At 41.7% G+C, this 12,972-nt stretch overlaps 1 protein-coding gene across 1 annotated transcript; it reads left to right on the forward strand.

Moving 5' to 3' along the window:
- Window positions 1–588: 588 nt before the first annotated feature.
- LOC128135361 (uncharacterized protein C12orf50 homolog) lies at window positions 589–12,763 on the forward strand. The gene is made up of 12 exons (XM_052774189.1): window positions 589–642; window positions 2,452–2,575; window positions 4,881–5,045; window positions 6,100–6,177; window positions 6,272–6,385; window positions 7,882–7,989; window positions 8,203–8,409; window positions 9,919–10,038; window positions 10,224–10,430; window positions 11,244–11,333; window positions 11,928–12,019; window positions 12,599–12,763. Exons 1-12 carry the CDS (start codon window positions 589–591, stop codon window positions 12,761–12,763), a joined length of 1,524 nt encoding a protein of 507 aa, XP_052630149.1.
- Window positions 12,764–12,972: the final 209 nt, after the last annotated feature.

The raw sequence follows: 12,972 nt of genomic DNA on the forward strand, positions 1-12,972 counted from the left end.
AACAGTAAGAAAAAACACATTGGGCACCAGGATTTTGGTTTAAAAAGTAGTCAAAGAGTAAGATTTGTCTTTGTGGTATCAAAGATTTGTTTCCAAGACCACAGTTCCTGCGGCAAGGAGTTGGGCATTATTTAAACCCTGACAGATGGCTTTGCTCCGTTTTACATTAAAGAGGCACCGGGAGACTCTTTGAAAGGGTCCAATCTTCCCTATTTTACTCTGAAGCAATGGAGATAAACGAAGATGTTCAAGCCGGACAGGTCCCAGAGCACCACCATGCTGATGTCATGAGCTGGAGGAGCCCTTGGCAACAGCGGAACGCTAACATTCTATACCGGACAACAACTGCCTTCGTAGGTTCCACAAGCCAGGAGAAGGCAGCAGCTCCTTCGTTCAAGTGTCTTTTGGCGTCTGGTGGAGTTTTGTTTCAAAGCAGCAGCTCGGCTAAGGTTCTGAAGGCCCAGATTTCGAAAGAAAACTACCGCTTTCAGGCTAAGATTACGATTTGCCTGGATGTTGACAGCTTTAACGGTTTGACGTATGTTCCGCCAGTACTAAGAGAGTGGAGGAGAAGCACCAGAGGTGAAAATGGCTGCAGTTGGGAATGACCGTTATTCCCATTTTCACTCCCCCTATGCACAGGTAAATGCTGTAGATTTTAGAGTGGTTTGTGTCCTTGATTTTCTCGATATACCCATGCTGACAGGGAGGCTCATTATGTAATATTTGCGTCCATTACTGCATCCATTTCAGCACCGGGGATTTAGGTGTCAGTGCCTGGGAGGTGGGCTTTGGCTCCAGACCCCAGCGTGTCTCAGGGGATGGCCCACTTGTACTGACTCCAGTCCAAAAGTGGCACGCTTTGGAGATGCTGCTCCTAGACCCAGCTGTTAATGTCTGGAACTGGGTGAAACTTACCTTCAAGTATTCAAATAGTTCCCAGCGTGACTTTGTTTTCCTTTAAAAAACCGCACACAAACTCCTGCGGAAATGACCAGCAACCTGGCATTTCCAGCTCTCGGCTGGGATGGAGTTCATATCCAGGACATAAACCTGAGTTCACATGTTCAGGGTAATGGCCATGAGCACTTGCCTCTTTGGGATTATGAGTTTATCATGTGCTTGAGGAAGATACCTCAGGTTATAAGGAGAAGTGAATTCCATAGTCGGAGATGACGCTAATATCTGTAAACTTCAATAAGGCAGAGATACAGAAAAATAATTTTAAGTATGACTAACGAAAGTGACTCTCATTGTGAAAGTGCTTTCTCTCCAATATTGTGCAGACTTTTTAGCTGGCCACATATTGAGCGATAGAGGGAGAGCAGCAGTGGGAGTGTATCTATGAGGAAAGCGGCAATAATTAAACAAATCCTGTAGATATTCTTTTGCTGCCATGAGGCTTCTGTTTGTCTTGTATAAAAACAGCTGGGAGATGCTGTGAGCAGAGAGTAATGACAGTTGTCTCACAACATCAAATCCTGAGTATTTGCAGTAACTTGCAAATGCTTGTCACCGTAGTACCGTTACATGTGGACTACTGCGTCATCTCCCCCATGAATCAAAACCAAAATGTTTCAAAAGAGGAGATTCACGTTTAAGGCAACCGCTAGGTTATGGGAATCTCGTGTGACTTACCCACAAAGTCATTTTCCTCATGAGGGTTCCAGGTGCAGGTTCTGCCACTGTGAAAAACCTCTTGGCTGTGATTCTGAGGGCTCCTTACGGAGACAGGGGAGATGTTCACATCTGTTTGGCAGATTGAGAGATATTGAAATAAAGGTAGAAAGGAGCAAGTCTCTTCAAGCACGGTTTTTAAGTCTGAAAACAAAAGTGACTTTCTTCTGCCGAGTTGACGTTCCCAATGGGAACTGGAACAAAAGATTTTCTCCCGTGTTTTGAAATCCAAGTCTGACAAGTCTGTACGAGGCTTGCAAGTTCCCAACTTTTTAGTTTTTCAGGTTTTGTTGGGAATCTTTCTGGGTTTTGTTTCTTACTCTTTATTTTCCCAAGGACCCGGGTCCTTTAACGGCAGGAGAGCACTAGTGTTAAGATTGGCACTTGTACAGCAGATTTCATCTTGAGATTGACCTGATTATCCCATTGTGCAGGAAAGGAAACTCCGCCACGTGTCCATTAAGTGACTAATAGATTTTTTTTCTTCCCAGCATCTCAGGAAAAGTCTGCGGTGCAGTAAGCACACTGCTTTACTCCTGTTCTTGTCTGGGAACAGTTGTACCTCATGAAAGCTCCACTGACCTAACTCAAGACAGCTTTATAGCTACCTGGAGCTTAAGATAACTTTAGAGATAACTTTAGATCTTCTAAAATGTCAGAACGTGGTCCCACAAAATCATAGTCAGGTGTTCACAGCGGTACACCATGTACGAAGCCATTTAGTCCATTTTTATTGTTATATTTACAGTATCTGAAAACTGTTTTCTCCTGCAGCGAACGTACAGCAACGTCCCCTGCTTCTGGGAAACACAACCCGTAGGCTGTGTGAGGTTCAACTGTGCCTTCCATCATAGCAAGCCTCGTAATATAAATGGACTTTTTTTGCCACCTACCAACAGTGAGTAAAAATATTTTCTCAACAATTTGTGCATTAGAGCAAGTAAATACACAAAAATGTCCTTCCGGTGCTTACGTAATATATATTAAGGCCCAGAAATGTACCGTGGCAAATCAATCAGGTACGACCTGCTCTCCCAGCAAGTTGAAGGCCAAGAAAGGAATTGTATTGGCATTTGAATAGGGTTGCCACGTGAATTTTTTTAGCTCTCATGTTGCGGATCTTCGGAACTATCAGGGACGTAAAAGATGAAGTCACAAGTGGCAATTTAGGTTGCTGAGACCCGTGGAGTAAAAATATTGCTTTCCTTGGGTATTTGCTAGATGAAATCCCTCTAGCAGTGAAAACGGTTAGTAGGCAGGTAATCATTTAAGAGAAATGAAAAGTAGTGTGTGTGGTGGGGGGAGGAGGTTGGTAGGGCCACTAGCAGCAACATCTGTTGATAGAGCACAACATGTTACATGGATGAGACACCCGTTCTATAGATAACATAAGATTACAGTGCCGTGTGCGCAGATGTATTTCCAGTTCATCGTTCTGAATAAGCCTTTCGGGCTTGAACACTGGGTGCAGGCTACTGAAGTACGGTAATAGTGTGTAACGCAGCACAACTCTTTAGGGAAAAACCCGCCATTTGAAGTTGTTTTTTTTCCTCAGTCCTTTCAAAAAGGAGCTCTTGTCTGCCAGGAGTCCTGGTAGACAGCTGGAGCCTGGAACAGGGTAAGAGTCCAGGGCAGGGAACCAAGACAGCTGTCAGAAATCAGGCGGAAAGAGGAGTGAGAGCAAGGCAGCATGACTTGTCATGGATGCACGAACAAGTGGACTAAACCAGAGTTGTTCGTGGGCCTTATCTCCAGAGCTGGAGACAGGTGTCATAAGAGAAGTCCACAAAGACCTCTAGTCAGAAGCAAACACCTTCTGTTCCTGAAAATCGCCCAGGAAAAGGTAGCCTGTCATACCTGGGCATGTGGAGCCTAACTAACCACACAGGACCAAGGCAAGAACTTGAGTGCTGTTTCTATGAGTGCCCTTATGGCTTTTAGTAGAGTTCCCACAGCCACAGCATCAGTCCCTGGCACCTAGTGCTGTCGTAAACATCACATAGGCACGCTTTTGGGTGCGGTGTGAGTCAGAGACCGTGCCCAAGAGGCACTGTGGACGAGGGTATCCTGCATAAGAGCAACATTCAACAATCCGAACGAGAAAATGGACCCAAGCCTTTTACTTTGTACTGCAGTACGTATAAATTCAAAGTCCGTGTGCTGCACAATAACATTGCAAACATTAAAACTGCATTTATTCGTTTCAATACTTACAAATCTTGTTAAACTAATTCAAGCCTGATTTGGCTTACCCTCCCCAGAGCTAATAATATCCTGTTCTGGACAGTGAAAAAGGCTCTATGAGGTTAAAATGTTGTATCTTACTTTCTCTTGCAGGAGATAGGACAAATCTGATCTGCAGTAGCGTTATTAAAACGGGTCTAATACGATATGCATGCTGCTCATAGGCAAGCAAGAGATGCACAAGAATAACAACAACTGGACTAAAAGAAAATGCCCATGCTTCATCTTTTTCTTTAAAAGTGGAAAAAATACCCAACTTCAATCCTGATTGTATTTATAGTTGCAAACTGGTCGGCTTGAACAGTACAAACAGGCTCACCATTTTTCATCATTTTTATTTTCAGTCTGTTGCATTTCCTGGCTCTCCCAAAATGCTATCCCAGTACTGAAATACTTTTGTGGCAAACATTATGGGTAAATTCCTAAGGAAAAGAGTATCTCTCCCGATTGTCTTCTAATTAAGTGTACATTATTTTCATGAACTTCATATTCCTTCTCAAAATCTACATTTTGGACTGAGTAAGAAAGAGAGCTGTCATTCAGAAAATTCTGATAGAAAAAAAATGTCTACAAGCCAAAAATAGGTAATCCCGTGCTTAGCGCTGCTAAATTCCTCACAATTGATGCCATGGGGAGGGATACAGGCCTGCCTATTACTCGGCATGTTTAAAATATTTTCACAGGTGGGGTCCTAAACTGCCTTACTCACTTCAGCCCAGGTATTACTAATCGCATGTTTCCCCATGCTGTAAATATCTACCTGTTTTTTCACACCTTCTGTAGTGGGAAGATGCTCTTTTGCCAGCCTCTGCAGAAGATTTTTCCTAAAAGGCACAATCTGTCTATTTAACGACTCCTCCAGCATGATAATGATTTCAAAACTATACCTGCTGGTCTGAGCCTGGATTTGATATTCTAGTTCCCGCCTAACAAAATAAATATAATGCTCTTTTCTGCAGGTGCCCCACTGCAACAGGGTGTCCAAGGAGGGATTCTGCATCCAGCGCATCGTCAAGAATTACTCAGAACTCAAAAGAATATTGTACTACCAATTCATCCTCCAGTGATTATAAACATCAACGACGATGACGATGATGAAGAGGACGATGAAGAGGAAGAGAATTGTAAGCGGGTTTTTTCTTCCTTTGACACAATTGAGACGACCATCAAATACTCTTCAAATTTCTCAAAATTCAGGGGCCAAATTACAGGTTTAGGAGGCACTGCTTTTCTGGGAAACAAAAGCAGGGGCTGTACACACTCGTCACTGAAGGTGAAGTCACAGGTTTGTTTACAAAAGACAGTTGCGTGACTTCAACTTAAGTAATTTGTTCGACTGACTTCCTAAACCCTGTAGGCAGTCTCATTTTACTACAGGAAGTTTGTCTTAAAACTAGCAAAGAGAACCCATACAAAACTCTTCACTAGTTTAACTGAATGTGAATGTGTATATATTTATTTTCTTTTCTTTTTCCATTTTTTTTCCATGTCATTAAACCGTTGCCTGAGAGACCAGAGATGCATAGGGAAGGAATGAATTGCACATTCCCAGAGACTGAAAGTGAGAGACGAACCTACTCTCACGCGTGCACGCTGCACATTACTGTGCTAGTTCTCAGGCAGCCCCAAGCTGCTTTTCACTTTCCCCCTGCCCTTCAGGTTGGCTGGCAGGGCTGCCCGTTAGTGCTTCCTAACTCGGCTTCAGTCTGAGTAAGCCACGTCAACTTAAATGGTATCAAAAGCAGGGCTCTGCTAGCCTTAGGAGCCTTCACTGAGACAGGTAAGGAGTGCTCGCTTCAGCAGCTCCGCCGGCAGACATTACACAGCAGTAACTTTGGGCAGAGGTTTTGCGACAAGCACTCCCTGGTGACATGTTTAATCGGAAGATTTCCTTTTGGGTGTAAATGAAGGATCATTTTCCAAATGAGCACTAAAGGTGGTTTGGAATCCTTTTAAATCAACAAACATTAGCTTCTTAGTATGGGTTGTAACTGCAGTTCCATTGCACTTGGAAATACCCAGTATTAAGGAATCATTTTTCTGTCCAGAAGCAGAGGTCACAGTCAGAAAAAAACCCAACCGTGACCAAAATGAAAGTCACTATGGTCCTTGATTATCAAGAATTGTTGAAGGTCTTTGTAAAGCTACCTGGTAATCTTTTAAAAATATTTCCTACAGGTGTTCCTGAGTGGGTGCCTAGGACTGCTGCAGATCTTGAAGAGGAAAGAGCAATAAAGGAAATATGCTATAAGTCTGGTAAATATGAAACTAGTCACTCTTTCCTAAACAGCAATGCTGCCAATATAGTAAACTTTGGGTTTTTTTTTTTCCCCTCTTGGGGTATGTTTAGGAGAGTATTACGGGATTCAGTACCCCCACAAACACCAATCAACAAAAACTGTGTCTGCACCTCGGGAAAATGAGCTATTGCCCTTGGAAGCTACTGAGCAACACTTGCAGAAAGGCAAGTACTTTTCATCTTCTTGGACAATGTTTACCACTTTTAAAATTACTGTCACAGGGAGAAACTATTACATAGCTTGCCCCTCCTCCTCGCTTCTTTAATTTAGTGACAATAAAAGACAGCCTATTACAAAGAGGATAAAAAAACTTACTTAATTTTCCCCCATACAGATATACATAAATAGTGTCACACATGTGGTGACTACCTGCATCGACTGTAGATGGAAAAGGTAGAAATGGGCTATTAACCCTATGTGTACTTTCCTGAGATACACAACATAGGTCTTTCATGTAATTTTTCTTCACGGTCAAGATTTATGTAGTCTAACTTTAACCACCCTAAGGCGAGGTGTGTAGCTGAAATGTCTCATCCGGGATCTCTGTTGTTAAATGGAGAGACAGGCACTCTTACGGGGCTGTTTATTGCATCGTAAGATAGTGCCACAGGAAGGTGAGATGAGTCACTTGCCCAGAGGTGTTCGCGCTCTCTGCGGGCTGTCTTGGGTGTCTAGATGATGAAATGTAGTGACACCGCAAACTTTTCTATAACTAAATTGAGATTAAGTAAATACCCCCTTTAAGTGTCTTCTAAAAGACAGTAACAAGAGAGTTCCATTTTGTTTTGACTGTTGGGCTTGATCCAACATAATTAAGGTCAAAGGAATACAAATTAATACATATTCACCCCCTTCATTAGGTTTCGCCTTCGTTCTTGAGCAAGTGACAGGACTGAAAGAAATCTGTATTCGTTTTTTTACTGAATAAGTAATATATGACGCCATATTAGGAGAGAGTTATGTTCTTAAGGTAACAAGACACCAGAGCAATCAGTAGATCAGTCATCAAAAATCGCTGGGCAGAAATAAGACCTGCTACTTTTAATCAAAAAAATAATAGTTGTTGTGTATTTCGTGTAAATTTCAGGGATAAAATCTTGATAATACTGTTTTATGTAAAACAGATTTGAATAGCATGATGTGCTAATACAAAAAAGGGAATGGAAAAATTGTCTCCATGTCATGCACTTTTAACTGACGCTTTTTCCAGCCTAAATTGCTCAATAGAACTGGGCAGAATTATTTCTTTCTTACTTCTACACCTAAAATGTTTCATATTAAAATAGCTTTGATAAGCTATTTCTGAAAAAGTATTTAGATATATTTAGACTACGGATGAGGGATCAGTAACAAATACATGAATACACCTTGTAATATATGTCTTTATTTATCATTAGCTACATTCAGGAAAAAGCAGAGAGTACAGTATTCATGAAGATTTTCTAATTCATAATGAGAAGAATTCTGAGCCAGCACTGGTCAAAGCCATTGTACGAGTTCAAAGTAGCATTAGTCTTTGTGTTTACAGTCAATTTTTGACTTTGCTTTCAAGATTTTGTGACCATGAACTCTGTGAGAGGAAATATATCACTGCATTTTTTGATATGAAAATTTTGCGTGCTTTTTAAAGCAGTAAATACGTGCTATTTTAATCCCGCAGAAACCAACCACACTGAGCTGGTAAAAAGCCATCACTATCAAGAAGTACAGGAAGAGAAAGGGATATCTGAGGAGCCAAGAAATTCACCTAATACAGGAACAGGCAAAGGTATTTTGAGAAAATAGTTGCCTTCCTCATTGTTGCTTTTTAAACTGTTAGATGATTTAGCACTACCTACTAAATTTCTGTTCTTGGTGTCCAATATGGACAATCCATATTTCAACTGGACTATCTCATCTTCCAGCCCCCAGTCTCCTGCAATAGGTCAAATCTGGAGTAGTAGCACAACATTATTGCTTAAGTTTGTTCTTTCACTTTTAGGAATTCGCACTTCAGACCCCAAAGCCAAACCAAGGTACCGACCAAGGGGTCAAAGGAAGGATGATCAAACTGCTTCTTCTTATATTCCTTATGAGAGAGAAACTGGAAGAAAGACTGACTTTAATTCTTCAGAACCTCGAAGATCAGCACTTGCATTGTACCCTACTGTCACCATCACCCAAGAACCAAAGTTCAACGGGTCTACAGGTGGGTTCCTGCTCACAGAGGAGTCTTAAAATGCCTCAGACGTACCTGTCTGTATCACACTGCTTTTGATTTTGTTCCTGCAGGTGAATATGAACTGATTTATGGCTAAAAATGGGCAAGAGTAAATTTGATCCAGCATAATTTTCATAAATAGATTGCAGCACTATCCACAGACAGAAATGTAAAGCTTCATAAAGCTTTACAATTAGTCCGACAGAATATTCACAAACAATAATAGAGCCACCTTCATAGCAGGAATTCACTTCTCTGCCCAGCAAAGAGGGATGAATGCAACGATGTGCCGACGGGCACAAATACACTGATCCCCACTTTTTACAGCATCTTTTATGTGATTTATTCTTTGGAAATATTTAAGAAGCCTCACAATAGTCCACCTTTAACTTCTCAGCCTACTGCAAATATTGATAGTAGTAGCAGTAATTGTGCAGTAGAATTTCAGTTTCCTTTCAAGAAGGGCTTCTCGTTCAACTTTTTTCCTCCCAGCAGGGGATGAAAGAATGGTCTTGCTTTGCATGGTATTTTTCCACACCTGGGATTTCACTGGAGTTTGGATTGGGCTGGATTTATGATTGTTTGGGCTTTAAACCAGCCCCCAAACTGAAGCAGAAGTACAGAATTTCTGCTGCATTCTGGCCTGAACTGAGGGGAACCAAAAGCGCTTATTTACATTAGCAGGAGAAAGGGAAGAACAGGCAAAGCCACGTCTCCCTGCAGAGTAGCAGGGGCCAGGTGAAGAGCACTGTGGTTGCTTCATACTGCAGCTCCCCTTGTGAAGTTCTGTTTGTAGTTTGAAGCGGGCTTACCTGCGCGACCAAGGCTCTTCCAAGTTTAGCCGCATCATTTGTAGTATTTTGTTACGTTCACAAACCGCCCGTGTCCAGGATGCACCTAGATGCTACAGACAGAAGAGGTAATTCGTCGTTCAGCCAGAAGGTGTCCTTCGGAGTGCATTGGTCTCCATGGGCTCAACCGTGGATGTTGCAGGGGTCCATGTACCACCTGTGCAGTGCAGAGAAAGGATGTATATGGGCAGGTAGTCAGCACTCAGAGGACAGTAGTGCATGAGGGGATTGTGTTCAGGGCTGCATTTAAGACAGTCTGAAAAGACAGATACATTCAGAGATGTTTCCCCAAAGCATTGCCTCAGCTGAGTTCTCAGAGGCTTTAGGTACTATGATGACATGCATCTTGAAAATACCATAAACTCAATTGGATAGGGCTCATAAATATCATTCATGAAAAGTGAGGGACTAAAGAATGAGCAGGTAATTTGTAGCTGGCTCTTTACTTTGCACCCACAGTCTTCTTCAACCTGTGCATTATGGTATTTTCTTAGAAAGCGTGAGAGTTAAGCGTCAGGTGCTCAGTTACAAAACTGCACTGAACCAATCGCTAGCTCGTCGAGGCGGGGGGGAAGAGAATGGCAGTGCCATTCCGTGTGCTGCTTACACACAAGCAGCTAAAACCTTCTTTCTGTTGCCTTTCCAGGTGATGGTAATGCAATTCCTACAAAATTGAATAATACAAAGAGAGAAGGACAGACTAAAGGAAGGAGAGGACCAACAGAGAGTATTCCCAGAACAGATTGCAGATCCTCTGAAAACGGAGGTAATATACTTTAGCATCAGCTTCTCATTGCTGAACATCACATGGTCGATAAAATAACTGATTGTATTTGGATTCGGCTGTCCACAAAGACCATTTTTTGAATCTTGTCTTCCAACCTCCTGCAATAGGTCAAATTTTGAGTAGTAGCACAACATTATTGCTTAAGTTTGTTCTTTCACTTTCAGGAATTCGCACTTCAGACCCCAAAGCCAAACCAAGGTACCAACCAAGGGGTCAAAGGAAGGATGATCAAACTGCTTCTTCTTATATTCCTTATGAGAGAGAAACTGGAAGAAAGACTGACTTTAATTCTTCAGAACCTCGAAGATCAGCATATGTAGTCTACCGTACTGTCACTGCCACCCAAGAACCAAAGTTCAGTGGATCTACAGGTGGGTTCCTGCTCACAGAGGAGTCTTAAAATGCCTCAAATACACCTGTCTGTATCGCGCTGCTTTCCATTTGTCCCTGCATGTGAATATGAACTGATTTATGGCTAAATATGGGCAAGAGTAAATTTGATCCAGTCTAATTTGATCCAATCTAGGTAGACTGCAGCACTATCCACAGACAGACATGTAAAGCTTTATAAAGCTTTACAGTTGGTCAGACAGAATATTCACAAACAATAATTTAGGTACCTTCATAGCAGGAATTCACTTCTCTGCCCAACAAAGAGGGATGCATGCAATGTTTTTCCGATGGGCACAAATATACCAATACTCTCACCTCTGGATGACTGGGGTTTATTTTCATCTGTCACTTCATCAAAAAATTTAGTGGTAAATAATTTCAGTGATCATAAGTTAAGAAATTGATTTCACCTTGCCAGTTTCCGTCATCTCTCTTGAGCTGGGTTGAATCTCCACCTTGAGGTGCCTCCCTGTCTTAATTTCCAATAAAAGGAACCTCCTTCACACAGAGTAACTCCTACTTTCAGATGAACAAAGGTAAGCGAAATGAGCCCCAACATCACTGCTTCGTCTTGGGCAGGAATGGTTGCGGTTTTTTTCTTTTAATGGTTGCTTTGATTAAATGTGGACAGATTGGCATAGAGGTTACAGAGAGAACATTCTTAATGTGAACAATACATCTTACCACATTTCCAGGTTAAAAAAAAAGCATAGAGCATTTAAAAAAAAAAAGATGACCAGCATTTTTGTCATAAGAACAGCTGTTACCATTTTCGCTACCTTTCTTTCCAGCAGTACCTGAGCCACGTGGTTGGAAAGGCTCCAAGCAAAAGAATCAGTTTGACACTAATAGAAGATTTTGGACCCAAATGGAAAACTATGGTAATACTTACTTGTTCGGCATGAACTGAAAATTTTAGGATTATTGTGGAATTAATAATTTGAATGAATGGAATTAAGCTGGAATTAACAGAAACCCAGAGCATTAATAACATTATTTTTTAATCAAATTTTACAGAAAATGGTTAGTCATTAGGCAGCTTACTCTCCTGCACAATCAGCTGTCTAGCACAAAAAACATAATATTGCCTTGCATCTAGGGCTTTCCCAAGCAGGGATAAAACAGGAGATTAGTTTACAGATTAGTTTAATGTAAAAGCAACTGATGCCTTTGGGAAGATTTTCAACACAGGACCATTCACTTTGTTAAAGTCAAGGGTGTCCGTGGCAGAATCGCCTCATTTGGAAGATCCTGTGAGCCTCACGCAAATGCCGCAAGGTGACAAATGATCTCTAAAGTACTAGAGAGAGAGTCCGTATTTAATACTAGCTGGTATTTCAGCGGTGAATACAATTCACCCGATGCATTCATTGATACTTCAGCTAATGTAATATTTAATTCACATACTGGACCAAGAGAGTCTTTCCTGAGATCGTAGCTGAAATTAAGAAACAACGTCTATGTTTTTTCTACAGACAAGTATACTTCAGGATCTTACAATGCACCAACTCAAAGGAAAAGAAATCCACATGCAAAAACGTTCTCTAAGTCTAAAACAACCATTCAGGTAACTGTTTGATAGAAATTGTTACAGTTCAGTCTTTTTAGCAAAAGGGACGTGTCTCTCCCCGCCTAGAACATGTAAAAGTGCTCTTAAAACTTCCCCAACCAAAACCCGCAAGAGTCTAAGCAATGCTGAGTAGTCTGAAAGAGCAGTTAATGGTTTCGTTTGTTTGCAGACATGTACTTTTGCCCGGTTAACTAAACTGTGGTTTCTCATTTTTTACAATATTACTGACGAGAAAGCAAAATAGGTACCTGCCGTTAAAGCGAGGAACTACAAGAAGTGGGTTTTGGCCTGTAGCACTGCACAAAGGACAGCAGAGACTACAGGAGTGTGATCTATTTGTCTTGCTGGTTGACTGCTCGCGAAGCATCTGCAATCGCTGAACGACGATCAGCCGAGGTCCAAATTCATAAAAGGACTCGGGCTACCAAACGTTCACAAGACACCCTAAGGACCATTAATACATTTTACAGCTGTCTTGAAAGCAGAGATTAGAACCCGTATCTCGTGTTCCTCAGATGAATGGCCAAACCTTTAGTCTGCAGTCCGTGCTTCAGTGTGACATTTCCTTATCTCCAGTCTCTCTGTGTCACCCACGGACCTAACAGGTTGTTTGCTCTGCGGTTGCACAGTTCGAAATGTGAACTAGCAGAGCATCCTCATAGTTCTGGCAAGCTTAGCCTTCTAGCTTGCTATGAAAGTGCTTCCCTGAAAGGGCAAAGAGATAAGTTTGAACCCTGTTGAGCACTGCCTTTTCTTGGATGAATGCTTTTACTGCTACTTTATTTTATAGAAGATTGTCAGTAACACTTTTTCCAAGTGGTCTTGTTGGTTTTTGGAGAGTATGAGTCTGCTCCAGGAGACTAGTCCAAAGCGGGTGGCTCAGAAAAGTGCAACTTTGTAATTTTGTGTTTCAAAGCTCTCCAGATGGCCCAGTTGTCAGTATTCCTATG

Source organism: Harpia harpyja, chromosome 23, assembly GCF_026419915.1.
Source record: "Harpia harpyja isolate bHarHar1 chromosome 23, bHarHar1 primary haplotype, whole genome shotgun sequence".
In the NCBI taxonomy this organism is placed as follows: Eukaryota; Metazoa; Chordata; class Aves; order Accipitriformes; family Accipitridae; genus Harpia; species Harpia harpyja.